We start from the raw sequence: 24402 nt of genomic DNA, 5'->3' as shown, positions 1-24402 counted from the left end.
TGGAGCATTTCTAATAATTTAGATTGGATTGGAAATGTCATTCTATCAAATAACTAAAACGATTCAAACAGGTTGGGTCGTTTCTGTGTTATAGGTTTATTAAAACAAAATATATTTTTTTGGTTTATCAAAAACGACTCAAACTCGCTTGAGATATTTTTGAAAAACGGATATAGATACAACGCACATTATTTTCAAAAAATCTAAATCGACTAAGGCAGGCTGTTCTGTGTGAGGAATTGATGTAATTACTACACAGTTACTATTTATTTAACTGAAACCCTTCAAAACATTTGGAATAGGTATTAGTAATGTATATTAATCAATTGTTATTTTCGTTGTAAGGACTCAAAACTACCTAACTCTTTTAAATATTTGTTTTTTTTTATTCTGGCAAAATTTTGTTGGTAAATAACACTGAAAAATAAGGCAACCCTGCCATTATTTCGTACGCTGACTTGGTGATACGCGTGTTTTGTTTTATATTGTTTAATAATTAAGCCAAACAAGTGAATTTGAGATGCGACGAATAGATCGAATTTTCTTCCAGCTAAAAGCAAAACCATTTGATAGTGCAGATAACACCAGACCAAGGTCATGAAAGTTGAAACGAAGGAGCATCCTCCTTAGTTTCATGACCTTGATCTGGTTATTGCAAAAATTAGGACATCGTCCGTATAAACCATTGCTATAGTCCATCAAGAAAGTGAATAAATTAAAAAGCGGCAACATCGTAAGTGTCATCCCTTTTTTCATAGATTGATTTGAAAGGGATGACACTACGATGTTGCCACTTTTTAGTTTCTTCACTTTCTTGACAGACTATACCTTATCTTTTAAAGCTTTAAGCGTCTTATTAATGTCCCTTTGTCCTTTGTCCACACAGAAGGTGCGTTGCAAAGCCCAAACGGCATTTTCAAATATTGCCATACACCATCCGGCGTAATAAACGCGGTTTTTCAATGTCCGCCTAGGATGCCATTAAAATTTGATGGAACTCAGAAGCCCTAAGCTCGAAAAATAACATGCTTGAGCATCCAATTTGTTCTGATATCAGCGGCAAAGGGTAACGATCACGTACAGTGTTGGAGCTAAGCTCCCTTAGATAATCGAGACAAATTTTACGAAATGAAAAATATGGCAAAAGCCAGATGTTCTCAATCTCGTCGCACCATTGTGTCGCAGTGAATTGACACTCGTCCGGATTAAAAGAGGGTAGATAAATTTCTTTAGCTTTCAGTTTTCTAGAATCTACTGCACTTGTTGGAGATGATTTGGAGTTTTGGAGGCCCGCCTTCATATTTTAGAAGAACACAGCCCACTTTTCAGGTGAAGGGACTGTATTTACTTTGTTCTCCGATGTTGAAGGACCCGCCACATTGTCACCTTGATCTTCACGTTCCGGCCGAAAATATCTTCGTTTTGAGTAGTAGCTATTGTAGTAGGCATGTGGGATGATTTTGAGATTTTAACGTTGTGAATGGCGGCTGCAAAGGAAGATCTTTCGACCGAGCCAGATAGCATGCTCAGTCAGGCCGAACCCACTGACGCCATTTTCAAACGTTGTATATAATAGGTATCTTGCCATTCTCCGAAACTTCGATAGCGCGATGCAGGATTTTTATTGTGATTGCTAGGCGAATTGTGGGTACCACCACAACATCACTCCCCCCTCGAAGACTTGCGGTATCGGTCAGGCCAAAGCCCACTTTGATAGCACGATGCAGGATTGTTAGGCGAATTGTGGGTAGCGCCACAAGATCAATTCCAAAAAAAACAAGGGTGCTATAATGTAATTTTTGGAAGAAGATTTTGAAGTTCTTTGGCCCCAAGGCAAACTCATTTCACAAGCAAAGCTTGAAGATCTTCGGTCAATGTGCAGTTTAATACCAGACGACTGCCATGCATTTTATAATTATCTTATGGGACACGCCAATATCAACGAGGATGTTGATGGATACGGACCCACCCTCTATTTTGACCAGAGGATGGAGGAAATTAATTTGCGCGCCAATTCTTGCGTGATTTTCGATGTTTTTAAATTATTTTAATAAGGTTTTTTGTGTGTTTTTACAAGCTTTATTATCAAGGTCAATAAATACATAACTTTTTATTAATTTAACTTATTTTGTTTTCTTTTATAGCTTATTTTCCAGTCAAAGGGTAGTTATGAGTCCTTTCTGAGAAATTAAAAAAAAATACCTGTCTCTACAAAGTTGAGAATATTAATAAGGACTCAACCCACATTTCACTTAATATCTTTAAATTTATTGCAAAATATATAAAAAATAAATGACGGGCCAATAAAATGTGAACTATTATTTAAAATAAGCAACTCTTTGTTTTGTTAATGTAACTTTGTGATAAAGAAATTCAAGCTGAAACTTCAAACGTCAATAACTCAAAAGTGACTTTGTGTGGGTTGAGTCCTTTCTGCTTAACTACGTCCAAATATTGTATTAATGTCGGCAGCGTTTCCCCATAAAAGGATTCCATATGACATCCTACTATGAAAATAACTAAAATATATAGTATAAAAGGGGTTTCGGGGGCGATAAATCGATCTAGCTAGGAATCATTTTTAGAAAATGTCATTTTCATCGAATACCTACAAATACAAAGCTCGGTGAAATAGCTCATTATGTTAGGCTGAGAACTTTTCAAACAGCCCTCGTAAGAAAGAACATTGTCATTTAGACGTGAGTGTCACTAGTTCGCTTGCAACTATCAGCTGGCCGATTCTGTATCGTACATTTCTGAGTTATTGGCATTATAATTCCGATGTAGGTTACAACGCATAGTACGCCATACAATTATTGCAGGTAATCCTCTGTTTAGCAAGAATTTTGGATATATTTTTCGGATATGTTCAAAGAACATTATTATTTATTATTGACCTATTATACGTAAGTAATAAGTTTTTTTTTATTCAGCTTAGAATGGGTTTTGTGCTTACTGCTTACGGTACTTATGGTACTATCAGAGAAGTTGAATCCTTAGGTGTAGCCAATAGGCCAGCTATCCCCAACCCGGGGCCCGCGGGCCGCATGTGGCCCGCCGGGACTTTATTTGTGGCCCGCGTGATGTTAAACCATTTTGAAAACGACCACCGGCAAAATAATGTAAAGTCGTCGTGAAAGTCAAGTTTTTTCACTTTTAAATCGTTAATTTAGATGAACGTTATTTTTTTAACGCTAAAAATTTTTGTTGCGGCCCGCGACACCAAGACCAAACCACGTTGGTGGAAAATGAAAATGAAAAAAAGATTGGGGACCACTGCTATAGGCAGATGGCGGACCTAATGTAATTTGGTCGCGTTAAGTCAAACCCATCCGACCGATCACAGCTTTAAGCTTTAACAATGAATTGATATAAGCCGACCAAATGATGCAGGTCGTCAACTGCCTAGGAATCAATTTCCTCGATGGTACATGAATGTTGGTCTGCAATGCATATCAGATGGTCGCACAATGTAAAAATATTTCGAAACTTATGGTTTACAAACACTTTGCTATGAGAATTTAAAAGGCGTTAGTGTTTGTGCAGAATTTGCTACAGGAATTATTAAGGCGTAATTTAAATATCTTGCTAAAATAAAATCACATACTTGTTGGAATAAATATTATTGTGTCATAAAATGTCCCGCCCGCCGGAATCGAACCTTGTTCCTTCTCTGGTAGATCCCTACCTCCTCAAGGTCGATCCAGCTCGGCGCCTCCTTGAGTATGGAAGCGTACGTCACGCTCTGGTCCACCCCCTTCTCCAGCGTGAGAGTAATTTGCGCAGACGCAGCTTCCTCTTCTTTTTTTCTCTTGGCGGCTGCCTTTTTGGCAGCTCCCTTTCCCTTCTTTTTCCTCCCTCGCGGCTCCACTCTGGACCACGAGGGGTCAGTCCCAGACAGGGCGGGTGTTCATACCCTCGCCTGTTTGGCCTCTCGTGCGGCCAGCGACTTTTTTATTCTTCTCTTCTTCTTCACTCCTTTAGGCGGCACGCTAGCGGCGGGTGCGTGTGATGGCCCCGCCTCTTCCGCTGCTGCCATCCTCTGCTTCTTTTCAGCCATTGGATTACTTTTAGCCATTGGTGGCTCTCTTTCAGCCGGCACCTCCGCGACTCCTCGGAGGCCAGCGACATGTTGCTGCCGGAAGTCGAGTAACAGACCTCGCTGTCTCGATCGGTGGAGTAGTTGCGAACCGGACAGCCATAGACGAACTCCAAGTAGTCACGTCTTATGCCGTCCGTATCGCCACTCGCAATCTTCTTATTGATTAAGGCTCCGAGCCATTTCAGCGCATTGGGCCGCAGCCTAATGCGCTGAAACGGCTCGGAGCCGTTGAAGACATGAAAACACCGATTTCTCCGTGCCGCAGCACGGAGAAATCGGTGTCTTCATCGATGATTGATTCCTTGGCCGGTGCGGTTAGGGGCACCGGCTTAGAACTTTCGCGCGTCTTCGCGCCTCTCTTCCTCCCTTCCCTCCTCGCAGTAAGTGGCCCCTCCGTATACGCGGACCCCTCCGTATACGGGGAATCCCGAAGGTGACGTATGGGATTCCCCGACCCCATCGGGACCGGGACCCACCCGGAGATTATTTTCCTTCCTGTAACTGCTCATCGCTACAAAACTCGGACACCCAGGGTCGCAGGCCCGTTCTTCACACTGCGGGCGCAGCCAAACAAAACACTCGCCCATAGCGGCGTTCAGCCACCCCTCCGGTGTCACCGCGTAAAGGCTCAAGATGGCACGGGGGAGGTGCCCAGGGACACGACGTGGACGGACTGGTATCGCCCCCAGACTAAGCGGGCCCCTAGACCTACAATAATAATGATATTATGACTAGCTGTCCCGGCAAACGTTTCTTTGCCATATAAAGTATTAACCCATATTATTTTATTGAAGTGACTAAATAAGTATGTCACCATGGCAACGTCCATCGCTATCCCGTCGCACAAACAATAGTCGCCGTCAGTCTCAAGTTGTAATTATTTACTATTATTTATTCAACAAATGCACTTATCAATATAATATGTACCCAGTAGCCGATTCTCAGACCCGCTGAATATGCATATAAAATTTGGTTAAAATCAGTAAAGCCGTTTCGGAGGAGTACGCGGCCTAACATTGTGACACGAGAATTTTTGAATATATTAGAAGAAGGAGATAATAACAGTATTTTATTGAACAACTTATTTGACAATTAGATTGAAAGGCGGACGTTCAATATTAATTATTAACGCTAGACCAGGCTAGACGGTCAATAATATTGCACAATACATAACATAAAATATTAGATAATATAATAATGTTTTGATAGAGCTAGTAATTTCAATTTCGCATAATTTTCATAACTTTTTATCGGTAAGTACCTATTACCATCTATTACCTAAGTGCTCGAGGTAGCGATAAATAATATTTATATCTTTAAAAAACTACATTCCACGTACCAGAAAATTACAAGCTGTAACTAGAGAACTACTAAACTAAGCACAAATTATTATCATTTAAATACATAATAATATTGTGAATTATAATTTGAATCATTATTTATTTCTTTTTTTAATGGGGCTAAAAAATAAAAGATACTTACAAACATGTATTTTCTTGTTAAAGACTACACATTACACAATGCATTTTTTGCCATCGTTACACTTACAGCAGCAAAAAAGCAAATAGGTACAGAATCTGTCTGATTAATTAAATAAACTGTTGAACAATCAATAAAAATATAATGCATCAGACTAATGTATGATACAGCATAATATTATATTGGCAAGTATGTCAAAGATATTCCACTTACCTATATCAGAGTAGACAGAATGATAGAGTGTGCCGACGAACTGATGTTGAAATTTTTCAATTTGACGTATTATGACGAAAATCGTCGCTAGGGTTGTTAAATTGTTACCTACGAATTTAAAACTATGACATATTCGCTGGACGTGTTCCTCTTTGGTCGTATAGTTGTTTGTGTTTTGGCACATGCGATTAAAATTGACAGAATCCAATTTTGAAATCTTTATTTTAAATATTTAAAAATAAATTATATCAGCCAGCGCGAGTCACATTCCGTTCATAATCCTAGTGAAACCCGACGAATTTGACAGATATTGAAACCTGTCCGTTTCTTTGCAGTCGAACTACTGGTAGTTATGTCTATTGTGCATATATGTTATGTTATTGTGGACATGTTTCATTTTTAAGTAGGTTCAAATTGAAATAAATATAGCGAATGTACCATTGAGGAAATTGATTTGTAGGCAGTTGACGGGCCTACGTCATGTGGCCGGCTTATGTGAATTCTATGTTAGTTGTTATCAGTCGGATGGGTTTGACGTAACGCGATCAAACTACGTAGGTCCCCCATATTCCTAGGAATCAACTTCTCTGATAGTACAATATTAATGGCCACTAAAAACAGTTTTATTATGAAAACAGCAGTATCGCTTGAGAGTTCTCTAAAATCTATGGTTTATGATGTAAGTACCAAAATTTACGTTGGTTCACACTTCACTATAATCTGCCTATCAACCAATTCTTTATTAGAATATTATTTCAGATTTTCAAATTAACCTTACTTTAAACTACGAATTTGCAAATACTTACTTATGTACCTAATCTTCTTATAAGTATAAGTATAAAAATGGTTTTTCAAATGTGTTAGTCGCGCTAAAACTCGAAAACGGCTGAACGGATTGGGCTGATTTTAGTCTTAAAATATTCGTAGAAGTCTAGGGAAGATTTTAAAGTGACACGAAGTTCACCGGGACAGCTAGTAATACTAATAATTTAAAGATCATAGGAACCGGATTCCGGATGTTGAGGCCAAATAAAATACTAAATCGCCATGTTACAGAACTTACAGATTCATAAAGGCGTGTTCACATGGCGAGTATGTTTTACTAAGTTTCATAATTTAACTATAATAGTTTATTACCTGCTTGATTTTGTATAATAATTTAGGTTCAGGAGTTCTTAAATATTTATAAGTAAGTAAATTAAATTTTCTATAATATTGTTTCGATTTGTATCTGATCAACAGAACTTTTAGTATGTCCATAAGTAATACGAGTATAAGAATAAGACATTGTAGTACACGGTAGCGAAGGCTGACTTTTCTGAATACAAACAAGTATAAATATATATACTCCCCACACCAGTTTCGGTGACGGTGGCCGGCTTCATTGAAACCAGGCCAGGTACGCAGGAGTAATTTTATAGTGCCCAAGTGTGTGCGCAGTACACAAGATCACTCTCTATTCCTTTACTCTCATAACCCTGTGGGGCGGAAGACCGACACGACTGGCGAGAGATCAGGCGCAGGACCGACTTTATACATGCCCATCCGACGCATGGATCATCTTACTTGTCAGACAATCAGGTTATCAGACTGCATTGTCTTAACCAAACTTGGAAATAACATGTTTCCAACGCGAGATTCGAACCCACGACCTCCGGAGTCGAGAGCGACGCTCCAACCACTAGACCACGGAGGCGTTACAAACAAGTAACAACTAACAACCCTGTAGCCTATATTTTGTCTTAGAATTTTGATGTCGATATCCAAAATTTATGAAGTAAGATTAAACCGGTAGGATTTATGAATAGTTTAGTATTATTATTCGTCTGGTATTATGAAGCAATCCATTGGGATTTTTTTTAATATTGTACGACATGACAGGCGGGAAAATTTTCTAAACGTAATCACGCAAGGTGTATTTTTCTTTGTATTTTCACAGAGAACGCTTATTACATTTTAAATATTGTCACCTTGCACATTTTTATCTCGAATTAATAAAGGTCTCTTATTTATTATTTCATTTAAAAAAAAACCGCCTGTCATGACTTTCTTGACAGACTATAACTACCAAGCCACAACAACCTTTATATAAAATCAAAACAAAAGGCTACGGAAATAAATCTTGCTAAATCATACCAATTTGTAGTTTTTACCGATATGGTTTATACCTATGTCACCTTGTGTATACGCCTTTTGTAGCACATACGAGGTCATATATTCGTCCGGTACGACATACTACTTCACTGTATCATCGACTTCCTCTAGTGCAGGTAGTGACATAGTGACAGTGATAATGAGTGATAAGGGCCTACTTCGTCACTCGTCCTTGAGGAAAAACGGGAGCTCGGCCAGTGTGAAAAAAAATGTTCTCATACGAGTGCCAGACTCCCATCGAGAAAGGTACATGGCCACTACAGTTTTGAAATAAAAGTTACATTTGAATTTTGAATTTCAAAAATGGAAATTATAATTCGACATAACAGTATAAAGTTTTACGGGTGTTTAGCATATCATAGTCAATGTGATGTGTTTTTAAGTTTAATAGTGAGTCATACTAGACATGACATGTCAAGGCAAAAAGCGTGGCCAAAAATGAGGCCATTTCGATATTGTTTGGGGTCATTTTGACAATAATAATTGTTTATTTTGCAAAACATAACAAAACGCAGTGACTGGTGCCTAACCCTTAGTTTTGATAACCTTCTAGAAAGTAGAAACCTTTTTAAAATAAATGTTTAGATCAGAAAGATCAGTTTAGGGTAGACACTCTTTAACTGGGATCACCAAATGGCGGACCGCGGTCCGTATCCGGACCGCCGCGCCGACCCATTGTGTGCGGGAAGATGAACGTCGTAAAATATTATAGGTATAAATTTCGGTGTCGACGTGCTCTGAACTCTAGAATTTAATCCTTCGATCGTGGATTCTTGGAAATCTATTGTTATTCTACTGCGGCGGTAGGCAACAGGCGGACTGCGGTCCGTTTGCGGACCGCGAACGGTCGAATCTCGGACCGCGAAATATTGTAATGTATTTTATACGAAGTATCAATTAATAGATTGATAAGGTATACGTAAACCTTTATTTCTTAAAATAATGTTTTATGTATTTTGTTCTGTACCTCAATAAAAATTTACCACAGTATCCGAACCCCACCTAACATTACTTGCCGACCCCTGTTCTATAGTGTCTCGCTCACCGGTGAGCTTATGGGGCTTGAATCTTGATGGGTTAATATCAATAGCTTGCACTAATTTCACTCCAAACATCAGATAGATAATTAGCTACAAAATTTGTCACTTGTCTCATTGATAATTAAATAATTTTGTAATTTCCGTAAGTTCTACATTTTGTTTAATAAATATATTTATTTTTTTAATTCTTAAAATGGACCCCGAGCGAAACTAATTGGTGACCTCTGCCATATCCGCCAGTCTATAACCAAAGAGGATACAAACGTCTATAATTGCTAACCTTCAAAGTCGTGAATTAAGTCAATAAAGGTCAAAAATATTTCATTGGACTATAAATTAACTTTTTAATTGGCTGCTGTTAAGCATTGGTGTTTCATCCCACATAAAATCGGGTTTTGAGTTAATAATGCAGTTTTGTTCTTTATAACATAAAGTTTACGACATTGAAATCCATTTTTTTGAAAACCCACTGTAGGATATTCTAGAGTAAAAAAATGGTTAATGCTTATTCCTCTTAGTGAGGTTTTGTATACAGCATATATGTACTATGTTTCTAAAATGATTTGCGCTTAAACCGCTGAACCGTACATTTTTTTAAATAAAAAGGACCCTATGTCCTTTCCCGGGACTCAACGTATCTCCATACCAAATTTCAGAAGAATCGGTTCAGCGGTTTGGGCGTGACAAGGTAATTTTATAACATTTTGTTAAAATTAAAGCACTTAAATTTATTTTGAAAGAACAAATCAGAATTTTGCATTTATGTGAAATAGCACAAAGGACATTAATGCTATGTAATAAGCCCTATAGCAATATTGCATTAACCATTTTTATACGTTTTCTCTTAAAACTGAATGTAAAAATAAAATGTTTTTTCATAATCATAATCTACGCATTTCAACAAAAAAAAAGATACCGCACAATAACATTTTTTTGTTTAAAATAAGCAGAAAATAAAGATTATTCCAAAAAAACTTAAAACACCGATTACTCAAAACTAGTCCGATGTGGGATGACACACCAATGCTTAACAGCATCCAATTAAAAGATGACGTTTAACGTCGAGTCCCGACAATTCGTTCAGGAACTTTACATTCTTAAAATGTAAAGTTCCTGAACGAATTTTCGGGATCAAAGCAAGTTACGCAAATGAATATTAAGCGCTTCATTAAAAAATTTAATAATCAACATAGTATCTATTATAATAGTACTAGTCTTATAAAATATAGTAAAGTTAATATTAGTTATGTTATAATATGTAGCCTATAATTAACAGTTTGGTTACAAAAAAACCTACAAAAAATCGATCACAAGTCACAACACAAAATACTCTACTTTTTAAAGCGTTTGGCCTAATAAAGGTCATAGATCTATTGGCTTCTGTTCGACTGAACTGGACTAACGACTAACTAATAATACTAGTCCACGATTCTAAGGCTCTTTGGCAGAAGTTTATCTTTTTAAGTGCAGAGCAAAATATATTATTACGGTTATTTTGGGTTTTTTTTCAGCACTTTCTGAAAAAGTGCCTACTAGGCTATTCACAACTTTTTTGACAGATTCTCCATACTCGATCTGTCAAGTTAATTGGTGGATAGCCTTATCAGGAAGTGGTGAAACAGGCCCTAAGAGTTTAATTCTTTATGTGCATGGGCGTACCGAGGGGGGGGCAGGGGGGGGGGGGGCAGCTGCCCCCCCTGGATCATGTTGACGTTCCTACTAAGTATATTATCTAGTACTTTTATCTATAAAAATTAGAAATTAAGAACGAATTTTTGCCATTTGTTTGCAATACAGTATTTTTACAACTAAAAATTATATTTTTTTTATTCTTTACAAACACCTAGCTTATGAATAATCTGATTTGCCCCCCCTGGCCTAGAACCTGGGTGATTTGCCCCCCCCCCCCCCCCGGCACCAGACCCTGGGTAATTTGCCCCCCCTCTGGCCCAGAACCTGGGTACGCCCATGTTTATGTGTGTTCTTTATTTTATTTAAGTTCCTCCTCCTGACATTATCAGTCTTATTTGTGTTCGAATATGGGGCCACCATACTCGAATGTACCATCAAAGAAATTGATTTATAAGCAGATGACAGATCCAAGTCATTTGACCGGGTTATGTCAATACAATTATTAAAGTCGTGATCTGTCTACTGGTTTTGACACGTGACCAAATTACGTAGGTCCGTCATCGTCCTATGAATCAACTTCCTTTAAAGTACCTATAGCCAGAATCCATTGTAAAACAAACTAGATTTCTTTAAACTTATTTCATATTTTGCTCGGTCATGCTTAGTTTTAATCGATTTTATGATCGAGTATACTTACATCATACAGTTTTTATGTACTTAATAGGTTTATAAGTATTATATTTCATCTCGTATCATGAGATTGATAATTGCGCTCCTACCTGCTGATTATAGACGTCAAGGTTTTATTAAAAACGTCACAGCATTACTTAGGTAACCATTCTAGTATGTAATATGAGATAATCCTCATAATTGCACGTATATTTTTCAGTTACAAAAAGGTGGTATTCGCGCCTGCTTGAGGAGTGGCTCGGTCCCGCGAGAACCTTAGGTTTAGTTGTGACAAAAATTACAGTATAATATTATATTAAGGCGTCTCTTTACCGCATTTAGGTAAAGACACATTAACTCATAATTTAAAAGCTACATTGAAGTTATAATAAAAATACAGCAATAATCTTCAGTAAGTATATCAACATTCATTTCCTATTTTTATTTAATATACTCATGATATTATTAGCTTTTAAAGTACTTAATACTAATTTATTAAAATTGAGGCATACTTTCAGCATAGTCCCTTTTATTTACAAATTACATTTATTTGAAACACACGACAAATCTTATATTCTTATATATAAAAATGGATTTTCAAATGTGTTAGTCGCGCTAAAACTCGAAAACGGCTGAACGGATTGGGCTGATTTTAGTCTTAAAATATTCGTAGAAATCCAGGGAAGGTTTTAAAGTGACACGAAGCTCACCGGGACTGCTAGTAAATAGATAATTTTATAATAACTACATAATCCCCGTTTGATATTTTTTTGGATCAATTTTGAGCTAAGTAAAAAACAGGATTTTTTTGCGATCTCGGCAACGCGTCAAATATGGTCAAGGTCGTTTGCTCGGGGATGGCCTTAATTTACAATAATAGTTCTAAAGTCAAGTTCAGTCAACTGTCAAGTAATGTATTTCTACTGATTCTATTAATCGGTACATAATAATTATGTTTATTTTTCTCTATGGATTCCATGCATTCGGATTTTCGAATACGGTAAATAAATTCGGAAATCTAATATGGAAAATGTGTGTATGCGGCCAGCCTAATAATAATTCATTCAAAATTCAAGTGTCTTATGTAGGAACTCACCAGGAAGTGTGGTCAGCGAAACATATACATAGAATAATTATTGTTATCAATCAAATAGAGATAAGAATTAGTAATAGCGACGTGACATAACAAATGGTTAAACATAATTGAAACGTCAGCGAAATGATCGATTCGAACATGACGATTTAATTAAAATTAAAACAAAACAATAGATAATAAACTTTCGCAGAGATAATATAAAAACCATTTGTGGTAATCGATTGTAAATATAATACCTAATCATCATACTTAATTCATTTCTCATCACGTACCTGACAACCAATTTTTTCGGCCTGTACTGTCTCATGTGCTGGGCAAAGGCGTACTGGGTTTACTGTAAATGACCTTACAAACAAAAGTAATTGTTATTCATTGTAATGGCTCGTATTCACTCGTATTTGTCTTAAAAATTGTATCAATTACTTGAATTTTCCAACATCAAACCTGGTTTTTAGGGTTCCGTACCCAAAGGGTAAAAACGGGACCCTATTACTAAGACTTCGTTGTCTGTCCGTCTGTCTCCAGGCTGTAACTCAAGAACGGTAATAGCTAGAGAGTTGAAATTTTCACCGATTATTGTATATCTGTTGCCGCTATACAAATACTAAACAAATACTAAAATCAAAATAAAATTAAAATTTAAGGGCGGCTCCCATACAACAAACGTGATTTTTTCCCCTTCGTGCGCGAGTCCCACTCGCACTTGGCCGATATTATTTAAATTTGAGGTTGGCAACCTTAGGCGAAGGACAAAGGTCTACTCACTCTATACTACCCTAAAGTCGTCCGTGTCATATCATATCCTACGCCACCGGCCACCGTTGCAGGTCAGTCTGACTGGTGTCTGGTATGCTTCCAGAGTCCAGACAATCCATATTAATACTATTATGAATGGGAAAGTGTGTCTGTCACCAACCACCTCCTAAAATGAAGTGTCCCCCTCCGTATTCCGCGTAGAAATCGGGCAACTGCCCACGACTTCGAAAAATCTGGTAGAAAATTACTTATGTACTTCGGTTTAAGGCGCTATCTGGCAATTTCGACTAAGTTCAACCTCTATAAAGTCTGGTATAACTTAACACAATGCCGAAAAATATATATTGTAGAGTGGTCCTTGATCTTCAATTGCTCACGAGGATTTTTTTTTTCAAACTTAATAGGCTTTCAGAAAAAAATGTACTATCAGAGAAGTTGATTCCTATGCAAATCGGGGACCTAAGTAGTTTGGTTGCGTTACGTCAAACCCAGCTGACAGATCACAATAATTAACATTGAATTGACATATTCGACCAAATAACGTTGGTCTGTCAATTGCATAGGAATCAACTTCCTCGATGGTACTCGATTTTTCTGCAAATATTCTATTAACTTCGTAACCTATTGGCTTAGAGCATTGAAAATTTAAATTTTTATATTATATTTAATACATAATCAGTTACACTACGTTTCTCACGAGGAATTTTTAATCGAACAGTCACGTCCATGTGAAAAAATAAATTTTCTCCTATTTCGCCCTATCAAGGACGGGGCGAGTTAGAATGTTATTTTAATGTATTTTACGTCGATATTTGTACTTACAGACATCGACCTGCTAATTTTAGGGAGGGAACGATAGACTTATTTGGAGGGAACAGCCTAGGTGACGCAGCGTTAAAGTAAAAAATCGTTTTGGATATGTTTTAGATCGCTCGTTTTCTATACTAAGTATATAATAGTAAATCAAATCAAATCATTTATTTCGGGCATCAGAGGCCCATATAACATTAAATACCTTAAATAAGTACTCAGTTGTAATAAAATAATGAAGAGTGGGTGCCATACCAAAAATGCAATTTTTAGGAACCCAGCGTGCACGATACGACTCTCTCTTAGTTGTTTTTAACCGACTTCAAAAAAGGAGGTTATCAATTCGTCGCGTGTGTAATATTTCCAGAACTGCCCAATTTTCGTATATGTTAGTCTATATAGCTTCTGAACAAATGTGCCAAATTTCAAAAGTGTATTTTTGTATGTATGTTTTTATGTTTGTGTTCGTATATCTCTGGAAGTACCATTCCGATTTCAGTAAATCTTTTTTTGTTGGACTTGGTATTGTTCAACTTAGGGAATAGTGCAAGTTTCATCAAAATCAGTTCAGTAGTTTTGGAGATAGGGAGTTTTAATTCTCAATAACGTACAATTTTGAAGTCGGCTTTATCTTTTTAAAATACAGAACTATTTAATCATATTTTTTTCGAAAGCTATCAACAAAATTAGCGATGATCAACTGGTTCTGCTAATAAATAATAATCCGTTCTTTCTTATCTTTGCATTATCTATACTTATATATACAACTCAAGGTCGACTGACTGACTGATTGACATAGTGATCTATCAACGCACAGCCCAAACCACTGGACGGATCGGGCTGAAATTTGGCATGCAGGTAGATGTTATGACGTAGGCATCCGCTAAGAAAGTATTTTGATCAATTCCAACTCCAAGGGGTTAAAATAGGGGATGAAAGTTTGTATATAATAATCCTTCTTAACGCGAGCGAAGCCGCGGGCAAAAGCTCGTATTTTATAAGCAGGAAGCGCGCTTTGTCAAAGCACAGCGACCATGAGCACTCTTGTTTGCTTTTAATTATCTCTGCAAGATATGGCTTAGGTATATTTTTAAGGCTACATGACCTAATTTTATTCTGTTTTCCACCCACATTCATTTGTAAACTTTTCATTGATTCCACGTTATTGTTTTGCTTAATATAACTTAGTTTTATTAATATTAAACGTATTATATTCAATAAATCATCATGCTTATTTAATGAGTTAATCATTTTAATACAACAAAACACGATAATTCCACGACACGTAAGTAGTACCATGATGTACACTCTACAGTGTACACTATCCTTTACTGAAAATGTTCAAAGCGCCATCTGGGAAGAGTTTTCCGCACTAAATTACACTGAAGGTAGCAAACTAGTGAAAAACCCCGAATAGGTTTTAAAATGAGTTTAATTTTCATACGTGGAAAGTACGGGACAAATAATATTATCATATTATATTTTTAAACCAGAAAAATCGACGTATTTTAAGTTAATAAAAAATATATTTTATGTTGGTTTACTTATAAATTATAATAGAACATAATTATATAATACCATAGGGCACAGACTAAAGAAAATAACAAAACATAATGTTATTCATGATAAACAGTAATTAGTAAATAATAATATAATATTGTAACATTTCAAATGTTACAATACTATGATATTATGAGTTTAAAAATGATAAAAAAACTTTAATTCATTGCAAAAGATTGGATTTCACAACATTTTCAGCTGAAAACTATTAAGACGCCATCTACCGACAATGATTCGAAACTCAAATGTCAAAATAAATCAGCTGTTCGAATTGATTTTTCACGTTTGTGTCCTGCAATTAACCAAAAAACAAGTGACTTAACTCAAAAACTGACATTAAGCAAGTGTTTCTCTGTTTTATTCGTGGAATTATCGTGTTTTTTCTTCTGTGGTAGGTTGTATTATTGTAATGGTGTTCGTAATATGGAGCAGCATCTAAGAAACGGGTTTCGTAGACGTTTTATACAGACTAATCTAGAAGATATGCCTATCGATACTATAAGGCTGGTGTCTCCTCTGAATAGAATAGCAGTATTGGCTGGTAACGATGGATATCTTTACTCAAGAAAGTAAGTTTCGGCCTACTGCCTAGGTAAAGGTAGATGTAAGAAGTCAAAACACGACCTTTTTGTAAACATAAACATGTGTTACATACACTTTACATGGGATACAATGTCAAATATAGTTTTTAATAATAAACATTTTCCAGTGAATAGTAGTAAGTACTTGAATAAGCATACCTTGCTTAAGTTTTTCAGCTTATGTTTTTCAACAGCTATTGTTTAATAATTTTGAGGTTAGAGTTTTTTAGTCAGCTGTTTGCGTAAGGTTAGGTTTGTTTGTTATTTTTTAAACCAAAAAGTTTTTTATAAGCGTGGTTAGTAAACTGTGGTTACTTGTTAGAGTGTGCGTTATTGCGACGCCTTTGGACTACAAAATATAACAAATTTTATTTAAGTAAATAAAGACTTAGACTACTACGTAATTTTACGTCTAAAATAATAATTAATAAGTAGATAATGTTTTAAAATTTATAATATTATGTTTTATGTTTATGTAGTAAACTTGCGTGCAAAAAAATCGACCCACCTCTCTCCTTATGATTCAAACGGTAATAACTCAAGAGATATAATAAGTATTAAATAAATGTTGGTATCGTTTTAAAGGTAGTACAATAAGGATTTAATTAATGCTATAGTTATTGTAACTGTAAATTGTTTACTAATTCTACAGCCTTAAAACAAAAACCGGCCAGTTTGGCATAACATTTCAGTAGGCGATTAATGACATCTTTCTTGTAAAAAACACTAACAAATTTATTTCAATAGCTCGTAGTGCCAAGCATTACCCTAATTCAGGTTTCCATCCGGGTTTTCCTTGACCTTATCAAAGTTATGATGAACTCCTGAGCGATATCATGCCGATCTTCTTGTACAGCCACCCGGAGGTCCTGAAGGGTATCTGCGGCAAGAGTCCGGGCCCTGACCCTCCTTTTGAGTTCTCCCCATGGGTGCTCAATAGGATTAAGGTTAGGACTCCTTGCTGGCCAGTCCAAACCCGAAATTTCGACGTCAGAGAGATATTGACGAACTTTCGCAGCAACGTGCGGTCGAGCATTGTTCTACATCAATATGAAACCTTCATCAACAAAACCAGCGCATGGCACCGTATGTTGTCCCAGTACGCCTTGAATGTAGCGATAGGTACTCAAAGTGCCAAGGCGCGGCCCGGTTACGAACTCAAGATTGGTTTTGCATCAAAAGAAATCTCGCCCCATACAGTCCCCGAACACCTACCAAATGGAAGCCTTTCGTCAATGCACGCCTGCGCAAATCATTCTCCTTATCTACGGTATGCTTTTCTGCGACCATCGTTACCATAAAGACTGATTTAGCTTTCATCAGAAAAGAGCACGACCCGCCATTGCTCCAATGAAAAATCAACATGAGAACGTGCGAAACTAAGCTGCGCTTGACGGTGTGCTGGGGCTAATTTTGGACCTTTAGCGAGTTTTTGTGAAGTCAAATAGCTGCCTGCAAGTCTTCGTCGTACAGTCTACTCAATTACTGTAACTCATCGGACTTCTCTTGGCCGTCGTTGCACTTGAACTGAAATGAGATGTCGATTCCGCAAGGACGTTGACACCTTAAAACGGTCATCACGTTCAAATGTAGCCCAATGTCTTCCTGAACATGGTCGCATGGTAAATTTTAGAGTCTCTAGAATACTTCTGTATACTCTTGTAACCGAAGTTCGACTTAAATTAAGACTTCTAGCCGCAACTCGTTGTCTAAATTCAGTTCTTAGCAAAGCCTCTGCTTGAGAGGCTTTATTCGGAGTAATATCCATTTTGCCACAATAAAATTACGTTTAAAATTAAGTTAAATGAACAATGAAAAATCGAGACAAAACAAAAACAATAAGATTTGACCGATTTTTCATACAGAACATAACCGTTCAATTAACGATTAAAAAACTGAGTGATGGGGGTGCTTAGTGATTTGTGTCGTTTGTAGTCAAGCATGTTGGTTTTAGAAAATGTAGAGTAAACGTACACATTCCCTATCATATTAACTCACATTATTAATAAAAAGAAATAATAAATAACTATAACTTTTTAAGATATAGCGACTTGAACAGAAATACGATTTTTTTGCACGCAAGTGTAGTACATTATAGGCAATGTGAATTAAAATTTTACACTGCATATAAAACAAATAAATCATACACAGAAGTAAGTAGAAAGGCTTTACAAACTTTACAAACTTTAATTTTTTTTGCGCAGGTAGACACAAAAAACGTAGGCTACTAAAGACTGTAAAAGATATTGCTCCTCGTAAAATTAAATAGCAAAAATTTTAAATATGCAAGATTAAATAATATTATAACATATTGCTATTATTTTGTTGCAGGCCCTACAAATTGAGGACCAAACTGATAATCTCGGTGCTGATCGTCCTCTTCATAGCTGGTGGTCTCACCGGGTACTTCCTAGGGCTAACAGACAAGGGCAAGCCCTCGGAGCCTCCAGACCCGGTGCTGCGCCTCCGCCCTTCGGCCTCCCTGCTGCACACGTTCAAGAAGGCAGCAGTCTGCACGGATAACCCAGCATGCTCGGAGATTGGCAGGTAAGAATATAAACTCCGTTGAACTCCAGGAGACCCTGGAGTGCCAGCAGGAGTAAAATTAAACAGAATGTAGGCATACTTTTTCGCCGCGTTACTTCCTCTTCTACGCCGCGCCTGCAGTCTGTCTACCGTCCGTCTTACGAATTTTCAATGACGATGCGAGTTTAACATTTTTACAACCTAAGTATTAAATTTTCAGATTTTTTCTATTGAAAAAAAAAGTTATACTTAAATCTATTTTTTTATTTTTAGTTTCCGAAAAAAGCATAAATCTTTTGTCATTTCAATACTTACCTTTATTATTTAATTGCTAATGTTATGTTTCTTCACATTTCGAGAGTTTCTATCTGAGCATGTTTTTTTTCCGAAGGGAAGATACAATTATTTGCATGTTTCGTTTAATCCTCAAATTGGCTATATACCTATATAAAACTCAAAGGTGACTGACTGACTGATTGACATAGTGATCTATCAACGCACAGCCCAAACCACTGGACGGATCGGGCTGAAATTTGGCATGCAGGTAGATGTTATGACGTAGGCATCCGCTAAGAAAGGATTTTGATAAATTCCAACCCCAAGGGGTTCAAATAGGGGATGAAAGTTTGTATATAATAATACTTCTTAACGCGAGCGAAGCTGCGGGCAAAAGCCCGTAGGTACCTACTATTAATACAAAGGCCTCACCATAAATCTTATATTTGCGATTTAGGGTGAAGCCAAACGAGCGTAATTTGTGAGTCGCAGAATTTCGGTCGCGTAAATAATATATTTTCATACAAATCATGACTCACAAAACTGCGCTCGTGTGCATCAAACAGGACTTTTGTATGAAACTGAATGCAGTAGAATTTCTGCCAGCCGAAATTCTGCGACTCAAAACTCACAAATGTACTGATAACTATCTCATGTTACAAAAACAAAAAAACTTTACAAGTTTCTAAACTTATATTTTATGACATGGTATGCAGCCTGCAGGTAATTAATATTTTAATGTTATGCATAACATTTTAATCTACATACAGCTAATATTAACCACATTAAATATACAAAATAATATTAATCGTTTAAATATTTAACTAAATTTAAACACTCTTAAGACTATCCAAGAACTTTTTAACTAAAGTCTAAGACCTATGAACTAAGAAGGCAATCTCAAGATGTTATTGGATAAATGTTAATTAAATATTAATACTTACATACTTAAATTAAATAATTATTGTATTTTATTTGGCATTTTCTTGTAACATTACTTATTTTGGTATTGAAAATACTAGCTTTCTCTATAATATTGATAATTAATTATTGTTAATTACATAACTTTCAAAACCACGTGTGACCTAAAATTGCCGGCAAAACACTTTCGCGTTGCTAAAAACAAACATTTGTTTGTTTTTAGCAACGCATATTTTGCATACGATCATTGTCAAGTTGTTGCGAAAAAGTATGAAAAACAAATCCATTTATTGATAAAATATAAAATCCCTTATCATAATGTTTTGTTTGTGTTGTGAAAATGAGCAACGGTGATACCCAACGACAGTCAACCGACACACCTATTCTCTATTTTCCACACAGTTTTGTATGTAGTGAAAAGAGGTTGCCATATTTATTAAAACACCCCATAACAAAAGAAAGGAAAGAAAATGAATTATATATTTTAATTTTTAAGTAGTTCGACCAAAAGGTTTTGATACTTGAGATAAAGGAGAATGGGTTGACTGAGACCCTACAATAAATTAATTTACAAAATTATTATTATGTAATATTGTAAATTGCATTAAGAGGATTCCACACCGCCATTTTTTCCATACAAACGTTGTCCCCTGTTTCCTCCCTGGATAATGCTAGTAGAGTTATAATTTTTTTCCTGAATATCTACGGCCACTAATACAATGTCCCTATGTTTTCTTTTTTTTCATAATTTAATTATTAAATAAGATATGAACGTTCAAAAACCTAAAAAAAATGGCCAGATTTTCCGCTGTGTTCAAACGTCCAGAAAACAGATTTGGCTAGATTATACAAAAAAAAGCAAAACATAGGAACATAGCTCAAGCCTTTTTTTAATCTTTAATGAAAAAAGTACTTAAATCGGTTAAGTTTTGGAGAACGAATCAGGGGACAACGAATCGTTGATTTTCTAGATTTTCTGCAGTTGTCTCTATCGCGTTCTGTGGTATAGGCTTGAGGTAAGGGAGACAGCTATAGATATTACACGTACTTTTTTTTCATTTTTCTAGCCCCTGGTGTATCCTCTTAAGTTTGAACTTTAATTATTACCATTGTTTTGTTACTGTTCCTTTTTTGTTACTGGAGTTATTTTAACTGAAGCTACCTTTTCTTTCTCAAGAGAAATATAATTTTTTTACTTCAGCTGTTTTTTTTATATTTTTATACCGATGTACCATTATTACATGAAATGTGTGATTATCGTTCTTGGCAGTATTGCCTACTTCTCAGCGCTTAGTTTTTCCAATAGCTAAGTTTTTCTGGGGACTAGTTATAATGGGCTGGTATCACTTAACCGGCAAACTCACACATACACATCTATAAATAAACAACAGCTACTAGGTCGTGGAGGCCCCGACCAATCACGTTTCGAGAATATTATCGACGCGCATGCGGTCACTGACGTGACTCGCCTGACTTGCCCGACTATAAAACCCGCGAGCCGGCTTCACAGCGAACAGTTTAATAACAAACCTCTCGAGACACGCTCTCTGCGATACTTAAGTAATTCAACGCGAATTCAAAACCAAAAACTAAATATGTCTGAAGCCTTCTTCGACGAATACGACCACTATAACTTCGACCACGGCAAACACATCTTTACCGGTCACGGCGGCAAGCAGCGCACAAAGAAGGAGGTGAACGAACACACCAACCACTTCGACCCGTCCGGACATTCCAGAAAAATCGTTACCAAGCTGCACAACACCGAGAGCAACAAAAAAGGTGGCAGTAAACACTAGTGAACATGGATATGATATCGACTGAGATACTGGCATGCCAAAGGAACGCTGATTTTTTGCCGAGCGAAAGGAGGATTCTATGGCGGATACCCGAGGAAAGTTCGGGGCGCTCATCGCCGAGATCAGTGGAACAACCCAGGCGGTTTGTGCTCACGCAGACATTCTACTACGCACACCACAACGCGAGGGTACGGTGGCGAAGAAAAAAATAGTTTCGTCGTTATTAGTGGTAGTCGAACATCGTTCCAATAACTGATCTCATCCTAACGGGCTTGTTGTAGAGCTCAAACTGCTGTGTTATTAATTAGTTAGATGTTACGTTGTTGTCTCATTTGCGTGTATGAGAATGACTGTAATAATTTAAGGTTAATAAATATATAATTTAAAGTTAAATGTTGTTTTGTTATGTAAACATGATGCGTCACGGCACCTACGTGTCTCCGAGTGTGTTTATACACAATAACAACCTTGAGCGAGCTGCGAGCAGCCGCCAGCCGACAACGGATCGAAGATTGTGACCTTCACGTTGTCGGTTTTTACTGCCTTGTTTTTCTTCCATGAAAAACGAGTAATGACTAGATTAAATTACTATTATTTACAATGAATCAATATCATAATAGACTGTCATTGATATTATGTTAGGCTTAAATCACTAAAAATTAGTATTTTTTGCTATGAAAACGAAAACTTAATTAAAATTTTATTACCATAAATAGAGTAATTCATACTAATAGTCACTTACAGATGATTTATTCCAGGTACAAATGTCTCCTACTTTAATTATTATTTATTATTCTTCTTTTAATATTGTGTTTCATAACGAACTCAATAAATCTATACAAAACAAGAGTAGGAGTACACCCTAAGATGTTTATAGCCAATTTATCAGTCTTTATGGATTCAACTGACTAAATTGAAGGCATAATATGTAGTATATAATCAAAGGCAAAATGCCATCTTCCTTTGGAAATGTTTCATAACATGGCTCGCGTCCAAAATTAACATCTTTGGCGTCTACTGAAACATTTCACTCGCTAATCACCGGCAAGAATTATACTAAAATAGACTTTCATGATTAGTTATGAATCAGTATCTACACGAATGGAATTAGAATTGAGTAGGTAGAAATAGTAGAATATAAAACTCTTTTGTTTGCACATTACTAAAAGTTAGGTACTTACATTTTTTATCAATGGGAAGTTTGGAACTGTACGTAGTTCCTTCCAACCTTACACATAATATGAACTTAGCAAGTAATTTAACAAGATTAAAAAACAATGTCTTATTAGTATTTAGTACTAAACAAACCAAATTTTTGGCTGTCACTTTCAGTTTTGGCATGGTTTTGGCTATAATGCCGAATGCTAGAGGTTATATCAACAAATTATTGTTTATCCAAGCCAATTCACGTAAATAGTGATAAAAAATTATTTATTGTTATTTGTTATTCATTTTATCTTTTTCGTGACAAAGTAATTTATTTGTTTTAGTCCTAACATAAAGTTATTAATTATTATAATAGACACACAAATGGTAAGTAAAACCATTTGGTGTAGGCATTACAAAGACATATTTTGGCAGTATTAATAGCTATGGGACTGTATAATAGTAAAGCTATATTTACTATTTAGGTATGATATTAACGGAGGTTATAAGCTTATAATTTATATTAGGTCCTTACATATGAAATTGGCGTTTTTATGGGAGGAATATAAAGTCGTTTTTTTTTTTTGTATAATATATTTAATTAAAAATGCATCGATAACAATGGTACATAGGTACTATGTACCATTGTTATCGATGCATTTTTGCCATCTTAAGGGTAGTTCGTTGATCCCTTTACTAAAAAAAAAGGAGGGACGAGAGTCAATAAATTCTTTGAATGCGATTTGGACTGCCACATCAGAGTTTTTAGAAAGCTGTAGTCAATAACAACGGCACTAGTCCACCAAACACTCACAAGTAACTTTTTCTGAGTAAATTTTCGCTTAGGGCAGGATTTGGCTGCTTCTCCAGGGGACAGCCATTGCGACGAACGCTTCCGATTATCGTAAAGGATTCAATTTTCATCACAAGTAATGATTCGATTTAAAATCCCTTTATTATTGTGTCGGTTGAGCAATATAACGCAGCAATCGACGCGTGTTTTCTGGTTTGCTTCACTCAATTCATAAGATTTTACCACCTTTAAGGTTTATTATCTTCCCAATTTGCTTCAAGTGGATAAAAGCAGTTTTATCACTTACACCGAAGCCTCCTGCTAACTCTGAAGTGGTTTGCAATGGATCCGCTACCACAATAGCCTTTAATTCTTCATTATTCATTTTGGTCTCGGGTCGTCCATGGGGCTTGTTATGAAAGTCGAAATTTCCAGAACGAAAACATTGGAACCAAAACCGTACCGTATTTTCTTTTGCGACACCAGGGCCATACACATTGTTAATTCTTTGAGCTGTTCTGCAGATCTCGTGCCACGGTAGAACTCATATTCTTAACTTATAAAGCGATATTTCAATTTTTCCATTGAGAAATTCCATTTCATTCCATTGAGACTCCAAAGAAAAAAATATCAAGAACAAAACAAATGAGTGACTGTTTTAGAAACTCAAATGTACCAAATAAATGAATATATAAATTTGAATTTGTAATTCTTAACTCTCTTTGGTTGGTATTGGTATAATATTTGAGATCAAAGTGGCCTGTACAAAAAAACTCCAATTTCATAATATGTATAATAATAATAATAATAATAATAATAATAATAATCATTTATTTGCCAGAGTGAAAT

General features: G+C 36.2%; 2 protein-coding genes and 1 long non-coding RNA gene across 5 annotated transcripts in view; 2 read left to right on the top strand and 1 right to left on the bottom strand.

Moving 5' to 3' along the window:
• Positions 1–24402, top strand: part of LOC121733035 (glutathione hydrolase 1 proenzyme-like) — a 64638-nt gene that overhangs the window by 11910 nt on the left and 28326 nt on the right. The window contains exons 1-2 of one of the 3 annotated variants that reach the window (XM_042123120.1): positions 8039–8194; positions 18424–18639. In XM_042123120.1, coding sequence (XP_041979054.1) covers positions 8088–8194; positions 18424–18639 — 323 coding nt within the window. In that variant the 5' untranslated portion in view covers positions 8039–8087. Of the gene's footprint in view, positions 1–8038; positions 8195–15919; positions 16081–18423; positions 18640–24402 lie in introns of those variants that run through there. The other 2 variants (XM_042123119.1, XM_042123121.1) reach the window with 2 other exon arrangements.
• LOC121733045 lies at positions 8975–23806 on the bottom strand. Its single transcript, XR_006036481.1, has 3 exons — positions 23548–23806; positions 16131–16135; positions 8975–8984 (listed from the first exon to the last, which is right to left on the bottom strand). It is a non-coding gene; the product is annotated as an uncharacterized LOC121733045 (long non-coding RNA).
• LOC121733044 (nuclear protein 1) lies at positions 21313–21652 on the top strand. Its single transcript, XM_042123135.1, has one exon. It carries the CDS (start codon positions 21411–21413, stop codon positions 21612–21614), a length of 204 nt encoding a protein of 67 aa, XP_041979069.1. The 5' UTR covers positions 21313–21410; the 3' UTR covers positions 21615–21652.

The sequence above is a fragment of the Aricia agestis genome, chromosome 13 (assembly GCF_905147365.1).
Source record: "Aricia agestis chromosome 13, ilAriAges1.1, whole genome shotgun sequence".
Taxonomy (NCBI): Eukaryota; Metazoa; Arthropoda; class Insecta; order Lepidoptera; family Lycaenidae; genus Aricia; species Aricia agestis.
Note: the sequence above shows the minus strand (reverse complement) of the source record. Positions and strands in the feature narration are given on the sequence as shown.